Here is a 26269-nt window from a genome sequence, read left to right as displayed (position 1 = left end):
AGGGGCCAGGAGCCAGGACCAAGCCTAGCTGAGCGGGGCTGGAAAGGGCCGGGGGCCAGCTCCCTGTGCACGCCACCCACTTCACACCTGTCTCTGTATCTCACACACACACACACACATGCACACAGTTCATACAGCCGTGCAGCTCGGCACAGGGCTCTCATTGTAGCAGTGACAGGAGGGCGCCCGTTAAGTGGCTCTCTCTTCCTGGGGGCCTGCGTGTGTGTGTGTGTGTGTGTGTGTGTGTGTGTGTGAGAGAGAGAGAGAGAGAGAGAGAGAGAGAGAGAGAGAGTGTGTGTGTGTGTGTTTTGTTCCCCCCATGTGGCTGTGGGGTGGAGAAGGGCGATGAAGGACCCCTACTGGTAAAGTGGGTAAACTCGCACAGCCTCGACATCTGTGCTTGGAGAAGGAAGGAACGGGGGGGTGGAGAGAGAGAGAGAAGGGGAGGGTATGGAGGGAGGAGAGATAGACAGCGAGAGAGAGGAGGACAGGTTGGAAAAACGAAAGGAGTGAGAAGGAGAGAGGGAGGGAGAGAGAGACAGAGGGAGAGAGAGAGAGAGCAGAGCCTTGGCAGAGAGCAGTTGAGGAGAAAATGCCTTGCTTTGTGGAGAGAATTCTTCCAGGGCAGGAGGGAGAGGTGAGACAGAGCACAGAGGGCGGTCTGCTGCCAGGTAAGACTACCCCCCCCCCCCCCCCCCTCAAACCCCACCCCATCCCCACCCCCTTCTCTCTCTCTGTCCCTCTGTTGGTCTCTCTCTCTTTCTCTCTCTCCCTCATACACACACACACACACACACACACACACACACACACACACACACACACACACGCACGCACACACACACACACACACACAGGAGTTGAGTGCTTCCTCGAGGTGAACGGGTCTGCTACTAGTTGCAGTTGGCATGAGTCAGGCACGCATGTGTAGTAATGTGGTGGGTGGTGTCAATGCATGTGTGTGTGTGTGTGTGTGTGTGTGTGTGTGTGTGTGTGTGTGTGTGTGTGTGTGTGTGTGTGTGTGTGAGAGAGAGAGAGAGAGATGGAGTGAGCGTGTGTGAGAGTGAAGGAAAAGAGCAGGTGTAATGTTTTTTCTTTCTGGAATTTGTTTTTGTACTTTTTAATTACAGATGCATATGTGTACCTATAGTGCACTGGATGTCAGTGATGTGTTTAATTAGTTTTAATGGTGTGCTGCTTCCTGAAAAGTTCTGCGGTTGACTTTTTGTGCTGTGCCTTATAGCACTCCATAGTTCCACTTTTTATATTTTACAGTTATGTTTGTGACAGTCAGTGTAGGAAAGTATAAAGAAAAAAAAGTACATTTATTCAAATACTGTACTTTTACTTTACATTTACTTAATTTTTCAGGGAAATTAAATGAAGAGTAAAATATTTAGTTGACAATTACAGTAAGAATTTAGTAAACAGATTTATTTATTTTAACAATAGAAGAAATGATCAATAAAATACATTGCATTGTGAGAGATCAAAATATATATTAATCCAATATTATCTCAAATAAGAATGACGTAATATTTTAAAACGGGCCATTTGAGTTTATTGCTTTTTATAGATTTTCCCATAATACTTGTGTACTTAACGTGTAGATATACAATTTTAATTCAAATGCAGGACTTTCACTTTAATTGTAATTGCAACTTTTACTTGAGTTAGGGATCTGAATACGTTATCCACCACTAATGACACATTACCTAACTTTGAAGCAATTACTTTTTATTCAGTATAAAACCATATTCAAGCTGTTAAAGTAATCAAAGACTCCACAAATACACTTTATTAGACTTTCAGGGGAAAGAAAATATGATATATACATACATCGTCATACAGGCTAAAAATAGAAAATTATTAAAAATCACCTAACATCCCTCCGATGCTCTAATGCTAAGGGCAGATATTTTTGAATAGGACATGAGGTTATTTGCGGCGTTAGTTTGGGATTGATTTGGCTGTTTAGATACAGATGCTGTGATGGAGAGCTTTGTCATCGCAGGGATTTTCCACTCTGCTGATGTAAACAGTGTCTTTTGAAGAAAAGGCTAGAGAGTCCTCTTCTCCCCTGCGGAGACATAGTTCTGAGAGGAATAATCCTCCTCGTGTACAATTAGATTTTCTCCTTTTAGTTAAATAAATACTGCGTCTGTGAACATAAACACAGATTTACATGCGGGCCTGTGGGTGTCTGCCTCTCAAACAGCCTGCTGCTATACAGCCTGGGCCTGATATTTCTTGTCAAGGCCATCGGAAGAAGAAAAAAAGAAAAGAAAAAGAAAAAAAAAGAGACGAGGCAGAAGTTGGCCGGCTCAAACTTCACGCTTGCTGTTTATTTGTTTTTATAACAAATGGAACCAGCTTCCCGAGTGAAAGGTGAAGTCAGAATTGAATTTGGCTTGCGTTACCGTGGCGATCTGGCAACCGCTCCCGTGTCCCATAGGACTGCTCTGGTTGCTGTATGCCGGGCGCGTGTGTTTGTTATTTAACTGTGTGTGTGTGTATGCTACTGCTCTGCGTGTGTGTGTGTGAGTAGTGGGTGGTGGTAGCAGCATTCACGAGAGAGACATTTTACTAAGCAGACATTTCCCCCTCTGTTTTCACTCTGACCTGGTAGGAGATTGATGACTGAATTGTGGAGTACATGTTAACAGTAACTGGTGATTTATGAAGATACTTAGGGTAAGTGAGGCCGCACAGGCTGGAGGGGGAGAAAAAAGATATAGCCTTTTAAGTTAATGCAAAAATATAGCCTTTTTAAGTAATAATTGTTATTACCACTGCAGGGTTGGAGAGTGGTCTGAGTTAGAGTTGGATGTGCGGAAACTGCAACGTAAAGCTTTCCCTTTTTTTTCGGTTGGCCATGCGCCGTCCTTTGTTTCTGGCTTGATTTTTGACTCCATTCACCATTTCAAGTTTTTGTTAGGACAAGATAGATGTGCCTTCAGACATACTGTATAGAAGAATAGATAGATCCATCAGATAGCTGTTCAGGTATTTTAATTGAAGAAAACTACTTTTTCCTGGGTGAGCCACAGTGGAAAACTTTTCTTGGATGAACCCTTGCACTGCAACAAGTGCACTGTGTGTTTTGGCAGCCCCCCTTAGCCAAAGATCCCTCAGAAAATCCGCATGCAATTTTAGAAGAATCAGATTCTTTCCCTTTTCCTTGGCTCATGAACCCCCTCGATATTATGCACACGGAGAATCCTACTCTCTATTCAAATATGAGATTCAATCCACTTGGATGTGATATATTGCATTTTTAAGGAATAAAGCAATTTTGGGGGAATATGGAATACTGCTTCCCCTGGAAGAGGGATGGCTTTCATTTTTTTTCAAGGCACCTCTTAGACTGAGTGAAATGTTTCCCCTGTTCGCTCAGGGACGACTTTATTTCTTACCAGGGATTTAACACTCACTCAGTCCCCCCATAAATACAGCGTCCCTCAGCCCTTCGCTAGCCATAACTCATGCACTAACTCTCTAGCTAACTAAACTCATATAGCAGAGCCAACACTTGTTTGTCTTTTACCTCAGCCTTTCTCTCCCACTCTTCCTCACTGTCTCTTTTCCTCGTCAGCTGATTTATACATGACAGAATCTCCTCTGACTACCATCTCACAGGCTCCTGCGCTGATCTCCTTGGCCCACTCGTGGAGTGGGTTTGAGAAGAATTGTGCATTTGAATATGAGCCAGCCTAATCTCCTTGAGGCTATTTAGAGTGAGCCTAATGCTCCAAGAATGAGCGAGAACAACACCGAAGAAAATGCGGACATCTCTCTCGGCGTGTCGCAACACAACTCAGGTCTCCAAAGAACGAAGCAGGTCTTTGATTTGCTGATGTATATCCGTCTGTAAGGCAAATTATCTAAAAATGCCTGCTTTCAAGGCACCTGTTGAAGCCCTCAAGTCTCCTTAGAAACGTTTGTGTCTGTGGTTTGTATTTGCTCATTCTGCCTTTATGGCCCCTACCTGTAGACTTGTTTTATTTTCTGGCATTTTATCCCAATGGTACAATAAATAGCAGGCATAGAGCAGCTGGTAAACTTTCAAGCCACTCCACATTTCAGCAGATGAAAGAGCTCAGGTGGGGTATTACAGTATTGTGGAAGCCTTTGCTGATCTGGTGCCGATTGGCATTTTGGGAGGAGACAGCCTTTCTGGCGCGGTTCCCGTATTGGTTGTTAACAGCCTGCTGGTACCTTCTGTTCTCTCGACTCCTCAAGCATCTGAAGACCCTCTGAAGTCAAAATCGCCCATTTTGATGTCTCGTGGCAGCGCCCGACGTTTTGTTGTATTTGCGTCTGAAAACACACAGGCCCTGCTCCAAGGAATTACCCTCAGCCCTGGCTGGTGTCGGACGGGGGGAGGAGGATATTGTTCCTTCTTTTTTCCCCCTATCTCTCTGCTATCCTTGCTGTCCTTCCTTTTCTTTTTGATCTCGCCATCAAATCTTCCCCAGTTTTCCTGAGTGACGTTTACCCGAGAGCGGCTTGGGAAATGGCTGGGCTGAAGAAGACATTTGAGAAAATGCGCCTGAGCAAGCTATCACCTTTGATAACGCCACAGTTCCATTGGGAGAGGAAGAAGAAAGCCAAAGAGCAAGAGCATTGTTGGTAATGAAAAATGCCATGCCAGAGGGAGCATTTCTCTGATCGCAGCCTGTTAAACCAACAACGTATAGTACAACACTGCAGTGGTACATCAAGCATTTCTTTGTTGTCGTACCACAATGAGTGTTTGACCCAGAGGAGTGATCTGAAGCTGGGGTACCACACTGCGCCTTTATTGCACATCAGCTAGGCACCAAATAATCTCATAATACAGCACTCACACACACACACACACACACACACACACACACACACACACACACACACACACACACAGCGCACACACACACATCGTGAGTCACAACGGTGCTGCCATCAACATTGGCACACCTTCAGCTGTGTCACCAGTCGGCAAATGGGCTGGCAGGGCACTTGAAAGCACTGCAAAAAGAGAAAGAAATAATGGGAAAGTGGAGGGCTAGTCGGAGGCACGGGGGGCCAAGAAATGTTAGCTTTAGTAATTACTACCTCTATAGAGTAACAGTAGAGAGGACAGTGAGGCAAGCGAGTGCACGAAGGAGGCCCTGTGTGCAGATAATGATGGGGTATCATTGTAGCTCTGACAGCGTTAATCTTAGTGCTCCACAGAGTGTGTGTGTGTGTGTGTGTGTGTGTGTGTGTGTGTGTGTGTGTGTGTGTGTGTGTGTGTGTGTGTGTCTCTCTCTATCAGGTTGTGTGCATGTGCAGAATATGTATATACTGCCAGGGTGTATGGAGGTTGTGGTACAGTGCCATCGACTCTTGCCCCTATGTACCGGCCCACCAGTTTATGCAACAATGTTGACAGTCGCCGCCTCTTGCAGTGTCTTAAAGACAATCCTGAAACTCCACAGCCTCTTGTTCATCCTCACAAATGTACTGGGATCAGCCATCAGCACACCAACGGGTCTTCTTTGCAGAAGAGGTAGGAGGAAAATAGGGAAGCGGAAAAAAGGGAAAGAGCAGTCCAACTTTCTTTGTGCACAGCTTTTTTCTTTTTTTTCTTTTCCTTTTCCCATTTGAAGTTGTGAGACACTCATTTAAGCCTCGTTGCACACCAACACTCAACACACGAGAAAGTGTTATGAATATGTATCAACACAGCATATGGCATCAGTAGCGCTGGGACTAGGTGTGTCCAGAAGGGTAGAGTGCTGCAGATGCATTATTCTCCATTCAAATTACCAGCGTAAGAATGCAGCGGGGAGCTGAGAGGTGTTCACCACCTCTTTAGACAGGGCAGAAGAAGAACCTGGATCACCAACAGCATGAAACGGAAGAGCTGTGATGAGCACAGTAGTAGGCCGGCAGAGTTTCCTTCATTTGGTGTATTTTTTCGGCAGGTTCAAACACAGCACTGGCTGACACAAGCGTGATTAAAAGTGATATTTCTGACACATTAGGATGCGCACGGGAAGTAACCTCCTCTAAAGCGTTCATTATTAGATGCATGACAGACCTGAATATTTATAAAATAGGTTTTAATAATTAATAGCAGCAATCTGCTCCCGTAATTCATCAGATTTGCACTTCAACAGAGTATCCGTTTTCACTTTAAAATAATAATAAGAGGAATATTAATGTGTCGTGAAATGTAAAACGGGCAGCTGGATACAGCGCAAATAGGCAAGCACTCCATGTTCACTTCTGAGACTTTCCCTTAACCTGTCATATTTCAAATAACATGACATTTTTAAGCCGTTAATGCCGCACTGTTTAAAAACCTTCAGTTGTTTGTGCTTGACAATTTAGTGAGTGTCTTCTCGCAAATGTGTCAAAGTCATGAAGATAAAGACACAGGAAACAAAGTGGGTTTGGTGTAGAATGCAAAAGTAGTCGCTGTGGTTTTATCAAAAGCAAATTTATTTGTTTGAGTCAACTTAGCAGCACTTCCTTTTGTTTACTGACACCCAAAATAGACAGCATTCTTTTTTCCTGTAAAGCAGCTTTGCTTGTTTCATCGTTTCACAGTCATTTTTCTCTTTTTTTACCCTCCCTTATTGTGAGTGTTGTTTTATCACACCTTCAAATTCAGTTACGGCACATTCCTCCCTCTACTGAACTCCCAAAAACAAGAATGTTCCTGTTTTTGGTGCAAACTGCCACGTTTAGTTCCTCCTCCAGTTCACATTGAACTTTGAGGTAAAGCACAGTGTTTTAGTGCTGTCACTGGCTCAGTGGTGGGCTTTTCCTCACTGTGGAAACACTTTTTGCTCAGTGTTTAAAAATGTCAGTATACGTGTTCGACAGTGTGTGTCTCAGAACAAATAAAGTGATTCACATAAATGACATAAAAAAGCACAAATCTTTAAAAAAAAAACACTCAATGTATTTAGAAAATATGACAGTAATGTGACCTACAGCATCTAGACAGATAAGAGCAGAAGGAGAGCACAGAGCACAATGTCCTGCTGTCCGGGCCATGAAAACAAACACACACACACACACACTCACACACACACACACACACACACACACACACACACACACACACACACACACACACACACACACACACACACACACACACACACACACACACACACACACACACACACACACACACACACACATTTAATATATGTTACAGCCACTTAAAATGTGTATATACACATACCCACACTTTCCCAACTGTACACGGACACACATGTGCTTCAAATAGTTATTTATAATGTTCAGCTCTATTGTCACTTCCATCCGGCTTATCAGAAAAGTAAAACCGAAGTTCTGGCAGCAGAGTCACAGCCAGAGGGTCTGAAAAATGCAAATCCCAGGAGCAGGAAGACTCATTCCCATCGCTTCCTCTCTTAGCCCTACAAAGAATATGTTTTGATCAAAATTTAATTGTGCGTCGTGAGAAGAATACATTAAACGTTGAAAGTGTAGAATGTAATGAAAAGCAAGTGTTTGAGAAAGTCTCAGATTTGTAGCGAGCCATGGGTCCTTTTTGGAAACAGGTAGAGAAACCTGCCCAGGATGACATTTTAACAGGCACCTGTGATTCATTCTACCGCATGCAGGGTCCAAAAGAGGAAAAGTCTGTCAGGCGGAGCAAATTTTTTAATGGTAACCAGGGATCGATGTTGTCAGTGCAGGCTTCCTGTCTGGAAATAAATGCTTTTTTTGAGTAAATGTCACCTCTTTTTCTTTTCAAGGAGAGGGAGAGAGAGATAGAGAGAGAGAGAGGGGACACAGAGCAGAGGGTAGAGAAGAGAAGGTGTAGGTGGGGAGGTCAACGACATCTGATGCAAACATTCCAAACCAGCCGAATTTAGAGCAATTGCTTGAAAAACATTGACTCGTCCTCTCATTCACAAGGCCCCCGTATCTGAAAAACAAATTTGAAACGTAACCTTGGAAATCAATTAAGAAGTCCCCGGGAGCTTGAGAAAAAAGAAGGGGGAGGTCCGTCCTTCTTTTCCTTTTTTACCCCCCTCCCTATACATGTCTTTTCCTCTCCTCCACTTAACGGGGACTTGGATCTGCCCATCAGAACACTGCCTGCCTTGTGTGTGGAGGCTTTGTCAGCGGGGTCTTTATTTCATTTTTTTTAACAGCAGAGTGCCGTATATGCTGTCAAAATGTCTTAAGAGTCTTATTAAAGAAATGCCACAGCTCATTTCCTTGTAATGCAATTCATATGCTGGTGAAAGGGGGCATGTCTAAAGATCTAAACAGCTTTGCTTTTTAGGCTTCACATTAGGGGTTATCTGTGAGGGCTTGTCATTGATTGACATTATCTGGCCTGACAGGGCTTCATATCAAGGTTAACCTCATGGACAGAAGTGCCACCCGCACGGACACACAAACACACTCTCTCACCCACACCCACAGTCAAATAAGGCACGGTCTCCTCAGCTTCCTGTTCGGAGGGGTGCCACGTATGTGTGCTGGCTTCATCTTTGTGTGTGTGTGTGTGTGTGTGTGTGTAGGCCAGGTGGAGATTTCCAGACTTAATTGATAACTAATGGAGCGGCGTGTGCTGAGTTTACCCTGGAGGATTGACACTGTGTGTGTGTGTGTGTGTGTGTGTGTGTGTGTGTGTGTGTGTGTGTGTGTGTGTGTGTCCTGTGGAGAGATGTAGGGGGTAGGTGATGGGGATGACTTACTCAGCAGTGTAGCTCCGGATTCTGGTAAATTAAATATGGCCCCAAAGATAATGACATGGAGTGACACACACCAGTCTAGCGGCTCCTGACCTCTAAGGCGAGCAGGCCATTCATGTCGCTATAGAAAAAAGATTTGTGTATCTAACCAAGAGTCATGTGAGCACAGTACACACACTCTCACTCACTCACACACACACACACACACGTCACACACACACACACACACACACACACAATTCCCCTTCTCCCTCCCAAGAATCCACAAAGGCGAAGAGAGATCCCCGTGACCAAAATACAACTGAAGCAGTTAATCTGTACAGATATTAGCTCAAGGACCCTTGAGAGGTGCACCGCTGAGCCCCTTCTCCACTGTAGCCTACTACCCACACTGCCTTGCTTCTGCACCAAGTGCAGCAGGCACGAGGGAGGGACACAGGTCCGTCTGCTCATTTACCATTGCAGTCGGCTTATCAAATTGCACTCCCGGTGTTAAAACTGAATATGGAAGATGAGGTTCGAATCAAAGCTGCTGGAATAAATTTCCCTGGCTTCAGTCTGTGGAAGCATTGGGGACAGTGTGTGCGATTGTGTGTGTTTTATTTTATTTTTTCAAGCAAAGTGTTTTTGCCTGCCGCGACACAAACACTTTCAAATTAAGTCATCATCTGGTGCCAGCTGGGAGTCCAGATTTGATGTACAATTTTAACAAGTTAGCCGCGTGTCCCATGAATTACCCTAAGCAGCAAACTCAATAAAAGTCGGCTGTTTTGGTACGTGGCTGTCAGAATGGTTCTCGTCACCAACGTCAGATTTTTTTTTCTCTCCCTAAGACCGTTTTAGGCTGCTTGTCCTCTGTCCTGAAAACACCATAATTACCCGGTTTGTGATGAAGCTGGAGGGCGTATTTGTCCTTAGATTTCAACTTTCCTGCCTGATTGCCCTCAAGTTCAACGTCTTTCCTCTTCCGTCTGCACTCGAAATGTACATTGTTTTCTTCAGCCATTGTGCTGTGCAGTCAGTGTGTGTGTGTGTGTGTGTGTGTGTGTGTGTGTGTGTGTTTTACATGTGGCCGTTTTGTGTCTGTCTTTGTCCTGCAGCGTCTTCTTTGTGTTTTGCGGCGGTGTGGCGGGAGCATGGCACTCGGCTGAGGGCTTGTGTTTGATAACAGCCCGTGGTGGACTGAGCTGAAGTGTAATAGTCCAAATGGGTCCTTCAAGGTCACCACCCCCAGAAAGAAGGCACACAATGTGCAAGGTCGTATTCTAGACTAAAAGCAATAAGTGCTTTATTGATAGAAAAAACAACAACAAGCAGGCAGATGTGCAACCAACTGATTAATAATAAAAATACATTTGTGTGAGAAGGAGAGAGAGAGAGACAGGAGGGCAGGGTGCAGGGGAGAAGAGACAGCTACCTTCTAACTGTATGTCCATGTGTCTGTACTAAACATGCGTGCCTGCATGTACAGTATGGTTCGCAGCAAAACATCGATCCTGAATTGGGACCTAAAAAATCCATTTGTAATCCAGTGGTTAAAAAAAGAACAAAATGTGTCACATTGGTGCTGGTGGCAGATGGCCGGATGCACAGTTTTTCTTTTTCATGCCTGTATTGTTTCCAATCATTATTGCTGTTTGTGCGATCAGTAAAGTACATTATGAAAGTACTCTTGAAAAGGAGATAACAATCGACTCACTTCTCCTGTTTTTACAGTAATCTACGTATCGTATATATCTCATCACTATCATGTTTTATGACTGAGACAACCGTCACCGCAGTTCCTTTTTTTTCCATTCAGTCTTTATGAACAATGTGCCTTTTGTACTGCACCCACTGTGCTATTATCTTTTTATGAAAATAAGAAGAGGCTATTGGACTGTCGTCATCTTTTTTATACACCTTTATCGTTCATTCTCCCGTATAACCTACCTCTTGTTCTCTCTCTCTCTTCCCCAACCTGGTGAACCTGCCGAGTGAGTAGAGCTCCAAAGTGGATTAGTTAGGGGAAGATTTAGATTTGAGGTGGGGAAAGCTAAGTCCCAGTCCCAGCCAAACCTGTTTCTTTAGGAGGACTATGAGGGAAAGATAGGACTGGGGAGATTTCCATATGCTCTGCCATCCCCTTCCCTTCAGTGATCACCTACAGTTTTGCTGCCCCCACCACCACCACCACCACCCAGAGATGTGTACCCGCCTTTACAGCCCCCTTTTAAATCCCATCTCTACATAAACCTCTCCTCAGATGTGCAAACCCCTCCACCCCCATCTATCAACTAGTTGGCAATGGCATTGTTTTTAATCATCAGAACCTCAAAATTATTATTATCGCTTCTGATGCGGCAATTAAAACTTCAGGTCAGAGGCACAACGAGCGGTGATCAGCAGCCGAGCTGAGAAGTTTTAATTAGACGATCAGAACCATTAATGCACAAAAAAAAGGTGTGCGCTGGGAAATTAACGGGAACGTCTTAATCAGGGTTAGCGACTCCGAAGAGGAGTCAAGTGAACAGAGAGCAAAAAACAAATCATTTCCGCACCACTGGGACAAAACTCAATTAAATATGCATGCGGAAAAATGGAAATTTCTCGGCATCGGGGCTGCATAGACTGTTGGAAAACTGTGGCAAAATCTCACGGTGGGGTCGGCGACCTGCTTATTGTTATTCTTGTGTAATAAAAATGAGAGAGGGGCCAGATGCCGGGGTCCGGGAGTCGTGGCGTAGTTGTCCATCAGTGGCTTTCCGCTTGACTTCCTTGCGGCTGCCGCAGCCTCTCTGCCGTACATAGGGGAGAGGGAGGAAGAGAGTGAAGAGGAAAAACATTCTCTTCCTGCAAGCCGTAAATTTTACAAAAATAAAAACATGGTAATTTTGGAGCGTGTCGTCTGTGTATGTTTGCCTGTGTGGCTCAGTGATTTCCCTGAAACGCACATGCACAAACACACTCTCTCACATACATCTCCCTTGAGAGCCGGAGACACAAAAGGTTCACTGAGATACACACAGGGAGCTGCTGCCTTGTCGATTAATCTGCCAAAGGTTCGTAAAGTTATAACTGGTCTGTTTAAAAAAAACAAAAAAGAGCTACAGCAACTCTTGGTTGCATATTGTAAAATAATCCTGAGCTGAAGAGACATCTCCCAGACCCTGTTTGTATTAATTAACTCCTGATATTGCGGGGGGCTTGCCCTGTGTCAGTCATGTTGGAACTCAGCAGGAATCTACAACAAGCCCTGTACCTGTGTTTGATTAGGTGAAGACATAAGCTTCAGTTCAAACAAGTAATATCTACTTGTCTTATATACAGACCCTCCTGTGTGCCCGCTCCATACAAACTGACAGCACTGCAGGGAGTCCATGTGTTTATGGTGCAGCACCGCACTTCGAATGCACAATAAAGTGCAGTTATTTCATTTTCTATATGCTCTATATGTGGCTTTACATCTTCCATAGGATGATTGCACAAGCATTGTGGACATACGCTGCCTCGTCTTGTATGTCCAAGACAGAGGTAAAGCCACGACCGTGCAAGTCACAACCGTTGTTAACTCCCCCACATCCTTTCACCCGTAGCTGCCTTGATTACAGTCTGTGCACGTTCCCACAAATAATGCACTTCCAACAGCGTTATTAGGATTTGAAACACCCCTTGATTGGGCGTGAGATCATTCTGGCACACAAACAGAGACTCTGCATCAAAAACCAACAAGACCTGTGGGGCTTAGAGCTGTGGAATAGTAAGTTTGTCAGTGCGGAGGGCTAGATAGAACGCGAGCTGTCATCCAAGGCTGAGAAGAAACAGGGCCCAGAAGAACTGTGATGCACTTATTTTTGACTGAAGATGAAAAAGAACCTGACCCAGTCCAAATGTATTCAAAATAGTTTCTTGACTTTTTTCCTCAGGTTTTGGCCTTATACAGACAGTACATGGCTCTCCCTTGTGGCCCTGCACTATTTCCAGTAAAAATAGTGTCACCGTTAACATAAGCAGTCGGAAAAATTAGTTTCAGCTGTTGTGTTCAAATTCAAACCTGTCTATTTTTTTTTCTCAACAACCTCCCAGTGCTTACTGAGGTGTCTCCAACTTGACAATTAGCACACCAGGCTAAAACAGACTGTAAATAATGTCCAAAGCGTGTGACAGTGTTGTTTTTCTTTCTGATATTCATTAATAAGGCAGAATGCTTACTGGACTCGGGTTGAGGTGGGGGAGTTGGTCCCAGAGGGAAAAGTTGTTCTTTCATGTAGGTCCCCACAGATTTTATCTCACTGTACGCTATCATGCACACAAACGACTTGAGGTAAACAGCTTAGTGTTACCATAGCAATCCCTATTGTAAGCAATGGCAAAAAAGCCGCTGTGGACATAAACCCTCAGCATAAATAATAGTTTAGACAGCTTCTATAAACCATTGAACCTTAGCATGTTACTCCGCACGAGAAGTCAACAATATTAATTAGTTTTAAAGCACGCCCTACCTTTAAAAATAGAACACTGAATATGTGTATAAGAAGTCTGATGATTCAGTTAGAACCCTGCTTAGATACTCAACCAGTAACACTTGGGCTCTCTACTCTTGCCCCTTATTGTTAACAGAAAATCATACATAAATACCCACTAATGGAAAGAAACAACTGTGTAGAGGTCATTTCCTACAAGGAGCTTGAGATTGCAATGCAAAGGAAATCGGTAGTTAAAGCATGAAATACTGAACGCAGTAAACAGAAGAAATGACCTCCACTGCAACACCCAAATGACCTCAATCTTCCTTTGTAGACTATTTCTGAAAAAAAAACTTGAAAATTTATGTCTTCCACTTCCTAATAGTTTTTCCAGCTGATTCCTTTTTCTTTCTTTCAAAATTGCTGTCTTCTGAAAGGTGACCCTTTCACCCCCGCCTCCAATTGTCTAACATTAAATTGTACAGTAATGCGCCGCTGATATACGGCCCACTCAAAACTACATAATGCCTGAAGTCATTGTTTCAGAGAGGAAGCCCGCAATGTAAATACAGTAACTGAGAAAGCATGTGTGGGGAGCGCGGGGTGCATTGTCTGGCGATGGTGTGATCTGTAAACTGCTTCAAATTGTGTATCCTATAATGATTCCACAGCTTTGCAAAAGAAAATGAAAACAGGATTTTATGTTGCGCCGATGTGATTTACATAATGCTGGCAATGGCTCACACATGATTGTGCTTGGCTTTATGGCTGAAGGGAAATGAAGAGGCTCACACTCATTGTTATAGAGAGTGAATTGAGAAGATAGAACTTTGTTACCTATGATATCTCATATTTTTTTCCCCACTGCTATGGTGTGTCCGTAGCACCGTATCGTGTATTATCTTAACCACAGTGTGGCTGAGTTAAGAGTCAATAAAACTTTACACTAGAAGAAAAAAATTCTGCTGTTGCATGCTGTTTAACTGTTTTCACAGTGCCTCGTCTGACAACGCTTTATATACTACAGAATAAATACACAATACAAGTGAACATGCTTGTCTGAACCCGGCATGGTTATTCTGCTGATTCTTTTCATATCATAAATGCGGTGTTACTCAGGGTCACCTCCTCCTTGCTTTTTACAAACTTATTTACAACTTGATAAAGATCTAGCCTTGGTTTTGAGTCTGGTAAAGGCTGTTGGAAGGTGAACTTTGGTGGCTCTGGAAATAAAGTGAAAGGTACTAGAGTGGAGTTTCTGCCCTAAAAAGGCAGCTCTGGATATGGAATGCCACAGGCAGCTGTTCCTGCCTCATCAGAGGACATGTTATAAAGATAGCCCCACTTGGGTTGAAATAATGCCACCCATTCCTGCCCCAAAGCACACTCTATCATGTGCTATTGTTCAAAGAGGCCGCACTGGGAGATTTAAAAAAAAAAATACTCTACTTGTTAAGTAGAGATATGTAAAACACGGTAACTACAAAAAAAAAATTCCGGTGTATCCATGTTACTGTCTTTGCTAGATCAACAGTAAAAGACAGCAGCAGAAGGGGGAACAAGCTTTTATACATGGCTTATTTTTTCATTTAATAAAAGGCAACCAGCAGCCTCTATAGAAGCAGTTGTTAAGTATAATTCCACTTATTGGCTAACTTGGGAACGTAGCTCCAAAAAGCTAAAAAAAAGTGCTTAGTGTTTTCACTCCAAATCTTGACAGCTTTAATGCTGTGCAGCCCCCCACTCAGTGGCAGGACCACAGCCTCTTGAGGTGAGAGTGGAGATAACATTTCACGGTGTCTCTGTAGCGCTGTCATGTGAAGGATTATGTAGCTGTGTATTTGCTGCTTGTAGCCGTAGGGGGTCTGATGCGTATCTGCCTGTGATTTCAGCTGCCTACACTTTTTTTTCTCCTTTTTTTTTCTTCTCACCACCACTTTAAACTGAGATGACCGAAGAGGTGTGACTTAGAAAGATATGTACAGTATCTCTGTGTGTCCTTCCAGTCCAGTTATTGTCAAGTGCCTTTGGATGTTATTAATAGCAGCAGCGCAACTGGTCTATGTCGTTTTTCCATTGTGATGTTTAAAAATCAGTACAAGTTATTGACATGGAAACGCTGGTTCAAACGCTGGTTTTCGGGGGCACTGACAGCATGCCTGACCCTAATTTAAAACGCTTTGTTAAGGGAGAAGTGGAGTTGTATTTCTTTGACCGTAACAAAATTCATTGTAATACCGCACAACTAATCTTATGTCTTTTGTTCTGATTTTCCTTCAGCTGAAAGGAGTTTATGCACTGAAACGACCTCAGGAAAATCCAAGATGGCCGCCAAACGGAAAGGTGGCCTAAAACTCAATGCTATCTGTGCCAAGCTGAGCCGCCAGGTGGTGTTCGACGGCAGCTCCCAGAATGCAGAGGGAGACCAGAGCGTAGCAGACAACAGTGAGCGTGGCAGTTCCCACTACGATGACAATGAGACCAACTTCCCCGAGAGCCTGAGCCTAAGTCAGAGCCTAGAAGAGGACCAGAAGAGACGCGAGGCCATCGAGAAGTGGGTCAACGGCGAGTACGGCGATGAGCCACCACCTCCCCAGGACGACCACGAGCAGGAACTCAAAGTCCGTAATGACCAAGACGGCCCCCCTGAGGGCGTGTACATGGTACAGCCCAAAGGCTGCAGTGATGACGAAGAGGAGGCGGAGCCTGTGGCCAGACCTCAAGATGGCAGTCTCCATGACAACAAAGAAGTTGAACACAGGCCTTCAAAAGATGACACCTTTATGCCACCAAGCGAGGCCCAGAGCCAGAGACCACCTTTCGCTGCTCAAGGTACATTTTGAAAGCCTTTTCTTGAATCAGTTTCCTTCTGATGTATCCGCCATACTCTGATTTATACTTGACCCTTTGTATGCGTCTTAAACCAACACTAGCTTTGCCCTTCAAAACATTCCACTCCATGGAATAACGGGGCAAAGGCTTAGATAGAGAGTGGGTGACATTGCCACATCCACATAAGCTTAAGTGTGCCCGTTATTGGAAAGAGACACTCTAGAGTTACATTATGAATAGCCAGTGACATTATTACCCCAAAGGCAGATTCAACTGGCATGCTAGGGGTGAAAACAGCAACTTGTCAGAGTGTGGTTAACTGTACGAAGAAATTCATAAAGGGAGTAGGCTTACAGCGTAAGGCCGTTTATGCACTCTCCCAGCAGCTGTGGGCCAAGAGCGCATGGCAGGACCAGGCTAAGCTTCATATTACACCCAGGATTACATATTGAGTCTTTGATTTTCCTTAAGCTCACTAAACTTAGCCACTGCTTCAAGCTCCTCTATTACATGGAGACGTAGTCTGCCGTGGAGTAGTTCATTTATTTATTTATTTGTTTAAAAAATAAAAATCTTTTTTTTTTTGTTATGGTTGTCAAAGATACATTTTTGGTTAAAGTCAGAAATAGGGAAGTTAGAGCCCGGTGCCATATCACAGTTTAGTACTGTATGTTATTATCTTTAGACAAACAACAGTGGCTCCATGTATTTATTGTAAGCAGACATGAACATATATTAATAACTATGTGTTTTCTTGTAAATGACTCATAATAGCCCCTGGTTAATTGTGACATGATGTTCCCACAGTATAATTCAATGATTATCAAATAGATAAAGCTGGCAGAGACTTCCAACAGTCATTCTGAAGTAGCAATAGTATGTATGTGTAACAGCAAAAACAGACTTTAAAGAAAGCACCGTTTACAGTTTTATACTTTGTGACCCTTGAAACTATACACATGCACACTATAGGAGAGATTGGCCTTTAGCCTGTTATAGCAGAAGTTAAAATACAGAGCTGTTAGAAGGAGAAAAAAAAACACCTAGCTCGGTTATATGAATAGATAAAGGCCTTTTCACAAACAGCCAGAGAAAAAAAGACTGGTTGTTGCGGTACAAAAACAAGTTTTGTTTTGTGCTCGCTCACCTCAGTTTAAATTTTTTTAGTCTTTCATCTAGGTTTAGGTATGTACCTCAGAGTCATGTACACATGCTCTTTTTGTCTGCATTTCTTTCTGTTTTCACCAAGTGCACAGCAGTCGCTCTGGCCACACACATAATTGGAGGTAGGGGCTTCTCAGAAAATGGAGCAGGTTTCATTTCAGAGGCAAATGAAGAAAGGCTTTGTGGTTTTAATTAGTCATTTTGTGTTTATTTCACAGCCGTGAAAAAAAGCCTGTCTGTAAATATGTATTACTGTTGTGTAGCAGGCCTACACCTTTCCCTCCACTGGCTCCATTACTTCTTTACATCTCACAACAAAGCCACTGTTTGAAGACTGCGGGGAGAGCATACTGCATCAGTTGCAAATCTTGTCTTTTGAGTGTTTTTTTTTCTTCTTCTTTCAGAGTTGCTACTTTGTTGATTGTAACTAGGGCATCTATATTGCCATGTTTCTGCTCAGCTCACAATTAAAACATTTTCCCCCTCTCTCTCCTTCCCTCTCTCTCTCTCTCTCTCTCTCTCTCTCTCTCTCTCTCTCTCTCTCTCTCTCTCTCTCTCTCTCTCGGCGCTGTCTTTCAAAGGCTGATGCGGAGTACACGTAATTATGCATATAAACATAGTGGCTTAATTATCTCTCACAACATCAGTGACAATGTAATTAACAAACATTGCAAGATCAATGAGAGAAACTCCGACCTTCAAAACATTTAACTCCTCACATCGAGGCATAGTGCGGATTTCCTATCAGTGCAAAACCCCAGAATACTTTTCCTAGATAATTTAGATGTCGCATTAGAGCCCTCATAAGCCAGTCAATGGGAAACAAAAAGCCAATGAATAAATACTATGAAAGCAATGACAGAGATGCTCATAGAGATGGATCAAACGTGCTTGACCATGACTTCCATTTGCAATTCTGGGTTGACTGTAAAAGGTTATTGTTCATTTCAAGCCGTTTCAAAGCCCCTCTCTATTTACTGCCTGTTAATTAACTAACCAAACAGCGAGGAAGTTTGAAACTCTGCACAGTTTTGTGTGTCAAATGAGTTCAAACAAATGCACATAATATAATTTATTCAAAACAACTTTTTATTAAGATACCACTGTGCATTTAAACAAAACACACGTCTAACTAAATCCCTGACGTGAACACAAATTGCTTTCTTAAAACTCTATTTAAATGATCTCAGCTAAAAAAAACATGGTTGGTATCAAAATACACATATATTTTTTAATGGTTTACGTTGGGCAAGTGTGCTTAAAAAGTGACACCCTTTAGAGGGTATTCAAACTCTAGATTAGTCCATATATAGGCACAAGCGTGCACCTTTATCATCAGCGACACCTCTGCCTCCCAGTCTTGTGAGCAGAGAAGCTGTGCCACACTGATGGCCATGTTTGGTCAGCCAAAAGGAGATATAATACCCATCTGTTATCATATCTGGAAGGGAAAATGTGGCCTAATTGCCTCAAATATAGACAAGGCAGGTCTGTGTCGTGTGCTGGATTCTGCTTGCCTGAAGTGTCAAGATTAGGAAGCCCTTCGTTGTAGACTTTGCTGTGACAGAGAGTGCTGAGTGAAATGTCAGATGTGTTGGCCAACAGGAAAAACAATGATTAGTGTTAAGGAAAAAGAGAGGTTTGTTTATTTATTTTTTATTTATCTTTAATGGGGCTGAGTGGACAATCCCACCTTAACCCATACAACCATACATACCTTTCCTACCTGGTGTCACATGACATCATTAAGAGCCATTCAGATAGGATTTGAGTAGACTGTAACTCATTTACATGGCGTTTTAGAAAGCTGATCTCCTCTTGGTCCCGGTCATAATCCTTTGGAGTCCAATAATTTGCCTTTCGGTGATATCACGCCACATTATCTCTCTGATGAATAAAGAGAGAAGGCGATACCCGGAGTAAATAGAATATTATAAAAAGGGATTTCGGTACTTCCATGACAAAAAACCTTGAGTCTCAATGTTATAATTAGAATTAATTGACTAAATGGACCCGTAAAAAAACATTAGAATTGTGTTAAATGTGACACCAACTCCATACCAACAGTCAAAAGGCATGACGTTTTTCAAAGCATTAGCCAATAAAGCATCAACTTCACAACTGTTATGATAGTGATCAGAACGATTTAGATTTTATATATATTTAAAAATAATATATATTTCTACTTTTAAAATATCATTCCACAGTTAAGTGTAGTTCCATTTTCTGGCTCATACTGGTTTGGGCAGGTCTGTCCTAATTTTAGAGCTATATATATGATATACTGTGGCGTGAGGTGCCCTTATAAATACAGAAGCAGTAAAATCCATGCAAGCGTTAAGGTCATGCACTGTGAATGAAATTAAGAATATTTACCCATAGTGCATTTAAAAAGGATGTTCAGATGTCTTTCTGGCAATCTCTTATCCTGTAGTCTATAATATAATCAGTTGAACAGCTTCAGTAAAAAAAAAAAACTTAAGTATAAATCCTCTAGACACTTAATACAATATGTCACTCTGTGGTTTTAGTACATATGAAAACATGACGGATTTGATCTGTGGCAAGGATGCAAGTATTTCCTCTCAAATACCTTATCCATTTCTCTTACATTTTTCATGCCATTTCGATCTGCCGGATTCTCTTTCATACTGATCCCCCGCGCAGAGGAGCAACCCCAACAGAGTGAATGGAAATTTGGGGATTATTTTACATGCTGCGCAGGAGATGTGAAAAGCAGGGCACAGCGACTGATTTAGCAATAACTGAGAAATCTGAGACAAGTGCCGAAATATTTGTGTATTAATTACCCGGGTGGTAGGTGGTGTTACCAAGTTGACAACCCGTCAGTGAACTGGTGAGGAGAAAAAGCAATAAAAAAATATAAAAGCTTTGGACCCTGGCCCTGTGACTGTGCCAAGGAGGAGTTAAGATGTCCAAAGCTTTTACATGACCCAGGTGAAATGATCATCTGGTCTATTACTAGCATGTCTGTTTTTTGGTATCCTTCCTAACATTTGAAGTGACACAGCAGGAGAATTCTAGAAATAAGTTGGATTGGCAAATACAACTGAGGAGTTGCCTCACAAGTCCTCCCTCTCTTATTCTCTTCTGTATGTGTCTCTCACACAACCTTTCTCTGTAGCCTGCTCCTCTTCTTTATGCAGGACTTTCACAGCTTTCAGACCAAATAATTTTTTTCCCTTTTCCCCACTCTCTGACCCCCTGTACTAACCTGGATAAAAGTTAATGAGCCAGAATTAATCTCCACATAATGTAATTAAACTATACATTGACTATATTTCGCCCATGTCCTTGGGGAAGTTGTCCAATTTAATGGACTCTTAAAGTGAAAGTGATGTTTCAATTCACAAAAGTGTAAAAAGAGGAAAGAGGGGTGGGGGGGGGGGGGCAGGATTTGTATTTTTCTCTCTTGAAGGTGACACAATAATCATCTTAATTTCAAATACCTAACAGCGAGCTACATGGGGGATTTTATGAATTGCACTTAACATGCCATAATTTCTCAGCAGATAGACAGTAGTTGTAATACTGTAATTTTTAAATCGCTCAGTCTGAGTCAAGCTTTCCTTGTATATTTTGACTCAAAAATACTCTTTATTTTGTTACTAACATTTGACGCTCTGACAAATACAAATTGTATTCGAAATATCAACCTAAAAAGTGATACTTTTATAATTGTTGATAGCAGCACTTAACACATCATAAATAAAAATATTGTGTTTATTCAGTGTGTTTTGTGTACAGTCACTTGCAAATTCTGCAGGACTGCCTAGTGCAACCAAAACAGGAAGAGTGTTGCCTCAGACTGCACATTTGTAGAGACCTAAAAAAATGTGTTGTTGTAGCTTGCAGTGCAGATTAACTTTTCCTGTTATTAATTTGAATGCAAATCTGAAATAACAAGTAAAGCCTCTTCACATAAATTGTAAACGTTTATTGTTCAGAAAAATAGAGACACAAAAGATGCAGCTCTAGTTGTTTAGCAGTCCTCCATTAACACTATTTAGTGCAGAGTTTGCCTAAATGTGTTGAATTGAGAGAGCACTATTTTAGTAATTGGGCTGACAAAATATATTTTCCACTTCAAACACAAAACTACTTTGCCAGATTAGTCCATTTGTAACTAACATATTTAATGTCCAACAAATGAATAAACTGTTAAATATAGACTATCCACTTCAGTTACAAAGCATTCCGACAGTCTAACACTTGTCGAGCAGTCATCAGTCATGACATTGGCATGAATTTGGCCACTGACACGTTCTGAGCAATGGGTTCAGTTGGGTTCAGTTTCACTACTTAATTGAAAAAACAATCACACCAATATTTGCTGTATTAGCAATTAAGGACTAAATTACAATAACGTAAGACAGCACCAATAAGGGACTCTGAGGTTTACTAAACTCAAAATGTGTTTAACCTTACTGATTGGATCTTTAAATGGGAAAATCGGAAAGCAGTTATTATAATCATAAATCTTACAAAGAAGGCCAACATTTTCTTTTTCTCCATCTAGGAGAACAATCTGCCCTGCGAGACTATGCAGCCAACACCATGAATGAATTTTTGGGAATGTTCGGTTATGATGACCAGCAGGTAAGGGATGAGCTGACCAAGAAGATCAGCTTTGAGAAGCTCAAAGCCGCTACCTCAGACCCCTCATCCCTCAGCAACGAGGAGGCCTCGCGGCGTGCCCGCTTCTCCAAGTACGAAGAGTACATTCGCAAGCTAAAAGCCGGTGAGACCCTACCTTGGCCCATCCATGCTTCCCCACCCAAACCAGAAGACCTCAACTCAAAACTGGCCCAAGACAAGAGCGCAACCATGCTCCAGACCTCCGGGTGCCTCCCAGGGGCAGAGGCACAGATCTACCCCTCCAACCTGGACCACAAACAGCCAGGAGGACCTCAGCTGGGCACTTCTCAGCAACCAAATCCCTCTCACATCCAGAACATGGCATCCAGAGCCTCCAAGTATGATTTCTTTATTCAGAAGCTGAAGATGGGCGAGAGTCTACAGCAGCAGAACGGTAATGCTTACAAGCGCCCCTCCAAGTACGACTTGGAGAATGTCAAGTTCCTGCACCTCTTCAAACCTGGTGAGGGCAACCAAGACATGGGCGGTGCTATTGCCTATAAGACTGGCAAAGTGGGCCGCCCTTCGAAGTATGACGTCAGAACAATTCAGAAGCTAATGCCAGGAAACCCTGAGGGATCCCTGATGCCCAATGTCCTCGCTACAGCACCAGGGAACCCAGGAGCTCCTGGTGTCCCCACCATTGGCACAGCGGGGGCCAGCATTGCCCCAGGGCTCACCATGGACCAGGCAGGACAACTAAGCTTCAGCGCCTCTGACTACCTAAAGGCCAGCTTTTCCAAGACTGACTCCATCACCACAGGCACTGTGTCCTCCGTGAAGTAAGTCTGCTCAAACATCATCATATGAAACTATAAACCTATGCTAAGGCTACTGAATGCTTTTGCTTTATTTTGTTAATGTTTTTTAAGCGTGTAAATGCAAAGAGATAAATAATACTAATATCTAGGAATTTTAAGTTGTGTACAAGGAATATTTGAGCAGGAAATCAAGTGTGCATTATATTTTGAACATTTCAGTTCAAATTGAACAAATTTGAGCTTAAAAAATATAGGCCTATAATTTAGAACTTGGCGGCGCTGTCTGTATCAAAAACAAGTTATATACTCCCTTAGCCATTACTTAACTTCTTGCTTAATGTAAGTTCTTAGTTATTTGCACCCAAAGACAAATGCAAACCTCATAAAAATCAACTAATAAATGATGTAGCTTGTCATTAAAATTTCAGTTTAAAAACATTCCAAGTTCCAGTGGAGCATCTTGGAGCCAATGCAAAGCTCACGTAAACTTAACTGCTACTGTGAGTCAGTTAGCTTAACGCAAAGGTAATTGCTATCTCCACAGCAGCCAACAGGAATTGTAGTGTGAAATAGCGCATGGCGCCCAATAGATCCACGACATGATGAGTTGCGAAGGCACATCAAGTGTTTACTCGGTGAAGCACTCCGTGGAGACTGATTTAGCACAGTCATCGCAAAGTGACTGACTTCTTTCGTTTGGCTAGGGTGTAACAACTCTCCCTTTAATTACTTTGGAGCCATGACTAACCTCCCGGCTAGTCACAGGGGCCGACTCTACACTGCCTGACGAGTGCACTTTAAAGGAAGCAAACGAGGGGTTTGGGGAGGTAGCCTACAGTGGTGTGTGCTACCAGCAGGAAACAGCTCCCTAAGTCTGTTTGATTGGTTTTGACCTTGTCTCTTGTCAGTCAAGGCCTATCAAAGACACTGTTCAAGAACCCTCAGGCACCTCTCCCTCAGGCTTTGGCCTTTGTCAGGTTGGGGCTCAGTGGAGCTGCAAGCTTGGCTAACTGACCCAGTCCGGTGCTTGTACACAGGGAGGAGAGGGGGTGCTTGGGAGAATGTCTGGCAGCGCATCCTCCCCTCTGGGCCAGATTAACCTCAGGTCATCCCCCGTGCGGAGCTGCTCACATGGAGCTAAATGCCATTTCTGAAAGAGAGCAAGCAGAACCAATATTGAATTATCACTGTCATTCGACGTACAGTACTTTTACAAGCCTTATGAAGGGAATCACATCACAGGTGGCAGAAAGCACACACAGCATTCCTCACCCCACCTTTTTAATGTGTCCTCTTGATCTCCTGATTCTAATTGAGTTGAAACTGGTACTATGTCAACTAGCCTTATCTTTTTGCATTTGAAGCTGCAGTTTTGTCTTACATCTTACATTCCAGGTCCATCCTGAATGGAGTCAACTTGACATCAGTATGAGGGCAAAGGCCCATAAAAACGATCGGCAAAGACCTTTTCAGAGGTTCTTTTCACGTCCCCATTATCCAGTTTTGCATATGAGCATTTACCAAAATAACCCCCGTAAAAGATGAATGTCCCTCTACTTTTGCATTTTGCCTTTCATTGGTTGGGAGACCATGCATCAAAGTGTGAGCCTTCCACCCCTGATTCATACTGCACATGAAAATGCTGTTAAGCCACAAGAAAATGTATATTGATAGACCAAAGTTTGGGAGTGGCTTGTAAGTAAATATTGTGTCAGTTTGTTTTTATTAACAACAGGCAGCCTAACCTCGCCATTAATCCTGTATGTTTTGTGTTTGCTGTTGCATTAGGAATGGCCTGCCACCAGATAAACCCCCCAGCGACGACATCAACCTCTACCAGAAATATATTGCCAGGTATGCAAATCCCTCTGTGTGTTTCATAGATGAAAAAATATACCTGAAGCAGAGATTAACCTTTTTTTTCTCCAATACAATGGTGTGTTTGATTCAGTGATGTAACTGGATCATAGCCTGGTTTGAGAATGTTCCGTGCATAGTAAATTAATTAAGAAAAGACTCCAATTTATGTGCTGAGAGGAAGTAGAAGGATGAGGGGTAATGAAAGGGAAATGGTTTGATGGTAGCTTACTGTAACTGGTTGAATAAATGCTCATGGTGTGTAAAGCACTAAAACATTGAGGAGATCATAATTCTGTGCAACAGGCACAGAGAGGATATGAGCTTAGGCTGGGGTTCTTCTTGATTTCTGCCGTTTATTGTTGAACACATGAGGAACTGGTTGATCTAAAAAGTCTGTCATTCACACCAACAGAGACAAAAACGTAAGGGGAGGGGAGCGATCTTTGGTTTCAATGGACAGAGAACAATGTCCCCCATTCCGGAATCATTTTGAGCCGACACTAGAAAGGTGATTATCACTTGTTTGTTTATTCCATTTAAAAAGGGAGAAAAACCGCATTTGAAAAGCCAAAGTGGCTTTGGCGTTAATGATTACTTCTCCAAGCCATAACATGAAGGGCACAAATCAAAGCCTTGGCACTGACAGACACACACACACACACACACACACACACACACACACACACACACACGTCCTCTTCTGAACACACATACACACACATACACAAAACCCCTTCCTTGGACTGATTACATTTTGCAAGAAGATTTAATTAAGGAATTTTTAATGAGGCTTCTGCTGGCACTGCCAAGAACTGTTTTGATATTTGCGCTGCATAATGCATAAAATTTGTCTAAACATCTCGGCAGTTGATGCACGGGGAGGCTGCAGATAAGCCCAGATACAGTTTCAATTTCCGTGTTGGGGTTGGGAAAAAAAAGAAAAGGATAGAAGAGGAGGGAGGGAAAAAAATGGAAAAGGAGGGCTCATAAAAAGGGCAAATGTAGCACCGACAAGGGAGGTAGCGGGGGAGGGTCCTCTTTGGAGCCAGGGCTAATGAGTGCACACTATTACTAAAAAACAGCTTTGTAAACGTGTTCGTACATAATCCTTGCGAAAAGAGGGGAAAAAGTTCTTCATCTCCTCACCACACTACATTTTGATGTTTTAAAGAGCTTTCGTCGTACTGTTTAGTTGCAGTTTTCACTCTTTAAATGCTTTCATGATCCCACTATTGCCTCGGCACTTTGATCTGTGTGTCTCTATTGTAACTGGAGATGCGCTGCAATCTCTGTATTGTGGCGATATTAATATTTAATCTGCTTCTGAATAGCAGCGGCCCATTAGGCCCCCTGACGCGGCAAGTGGGAATTGTCCAGAGGCAAAGTGATACAGCTGGGCAATGAGCAGAGGGGAGGGCAATGGTCTCTTGGGGGGGGGGGGCTTTGTGTGTTCATGAGTGTTAATGTGTGTGTGTGTGTGTGTGTCTGTGTATACGTATGTGAAAGAAGAGTATAGAAAACACTAATGGTTGGAACATATGTTGACTTTATTGTGTGCACACATGTAGTTTGACTTCTGGTTTAGTCTTTTGTTTTAAAAAAAAGAGCCATCAAACCTTCCCAAAGCTCCCTCTACCTCCATCACCATTTTCCAGACAAGCACACACACACACACACACACACACACATACAAACACATACACTCACACAGCCAACTTAAAAAGAGTAGTGGATATGCCGTTCAATTAGCTTAATGAACTCAGCAAAGTGATCTGTAAATGCAGCTCTGGGATAATCCTAACAAGGAAAAAAAAACGAAAGAGAGATGGAAAAA

At 42.8% G+C, this 26269-nt stretch overlaps 1 protein-coding gene across 7 annotated transcripts in view; it reads left to right on the top strand.

Annotated features, from left to right (window-relative positions):
- casz1 (castor zinc finger 1) overlaps positions 1–26269 on the top strand; it is a 138339-nt gene that overhangs the window by 89323 nt on the left and 22747 nt on the right. For all 7 annotated transcript variants that reach the window (XM_080031084.1, XM_080031080.1, XM_080031083.1 and 4 more), the window contains 3 exons: positions 15440–15991; positions 21696–22596; positions 24364–24429. In XM_080031084.1, the coding sequence (XP_079887210.1) occupies positions 15484–15991; positions 21696–22596; positions 24364–24429 (1475 nt within the window). In that variant the 5' untranslated portion in view covers positions 15440–15483. The remainder of the gene's footprint in view (positions 1–15439; positions 15992–21695; positions 22597–24363; positions 24430–26269) is intronic.

The sequence above is a fragment of the Ammodytes marinus genome (assembly GCF_949987685.1).
Source record: "Ammodytes marinus genome assembly, chromosome: 7".
In the NCBI taxonomy this organism is placed as follows: Eukaryota; Metazoa; Chordata; class Actinopteri; order Uranoscopiformes; family Ammodytidae; genus Ammodytes; species Ammodytes marinus.
This window is presented reverse-complemented; position numbering and strand designations above follow the sequence as displayed.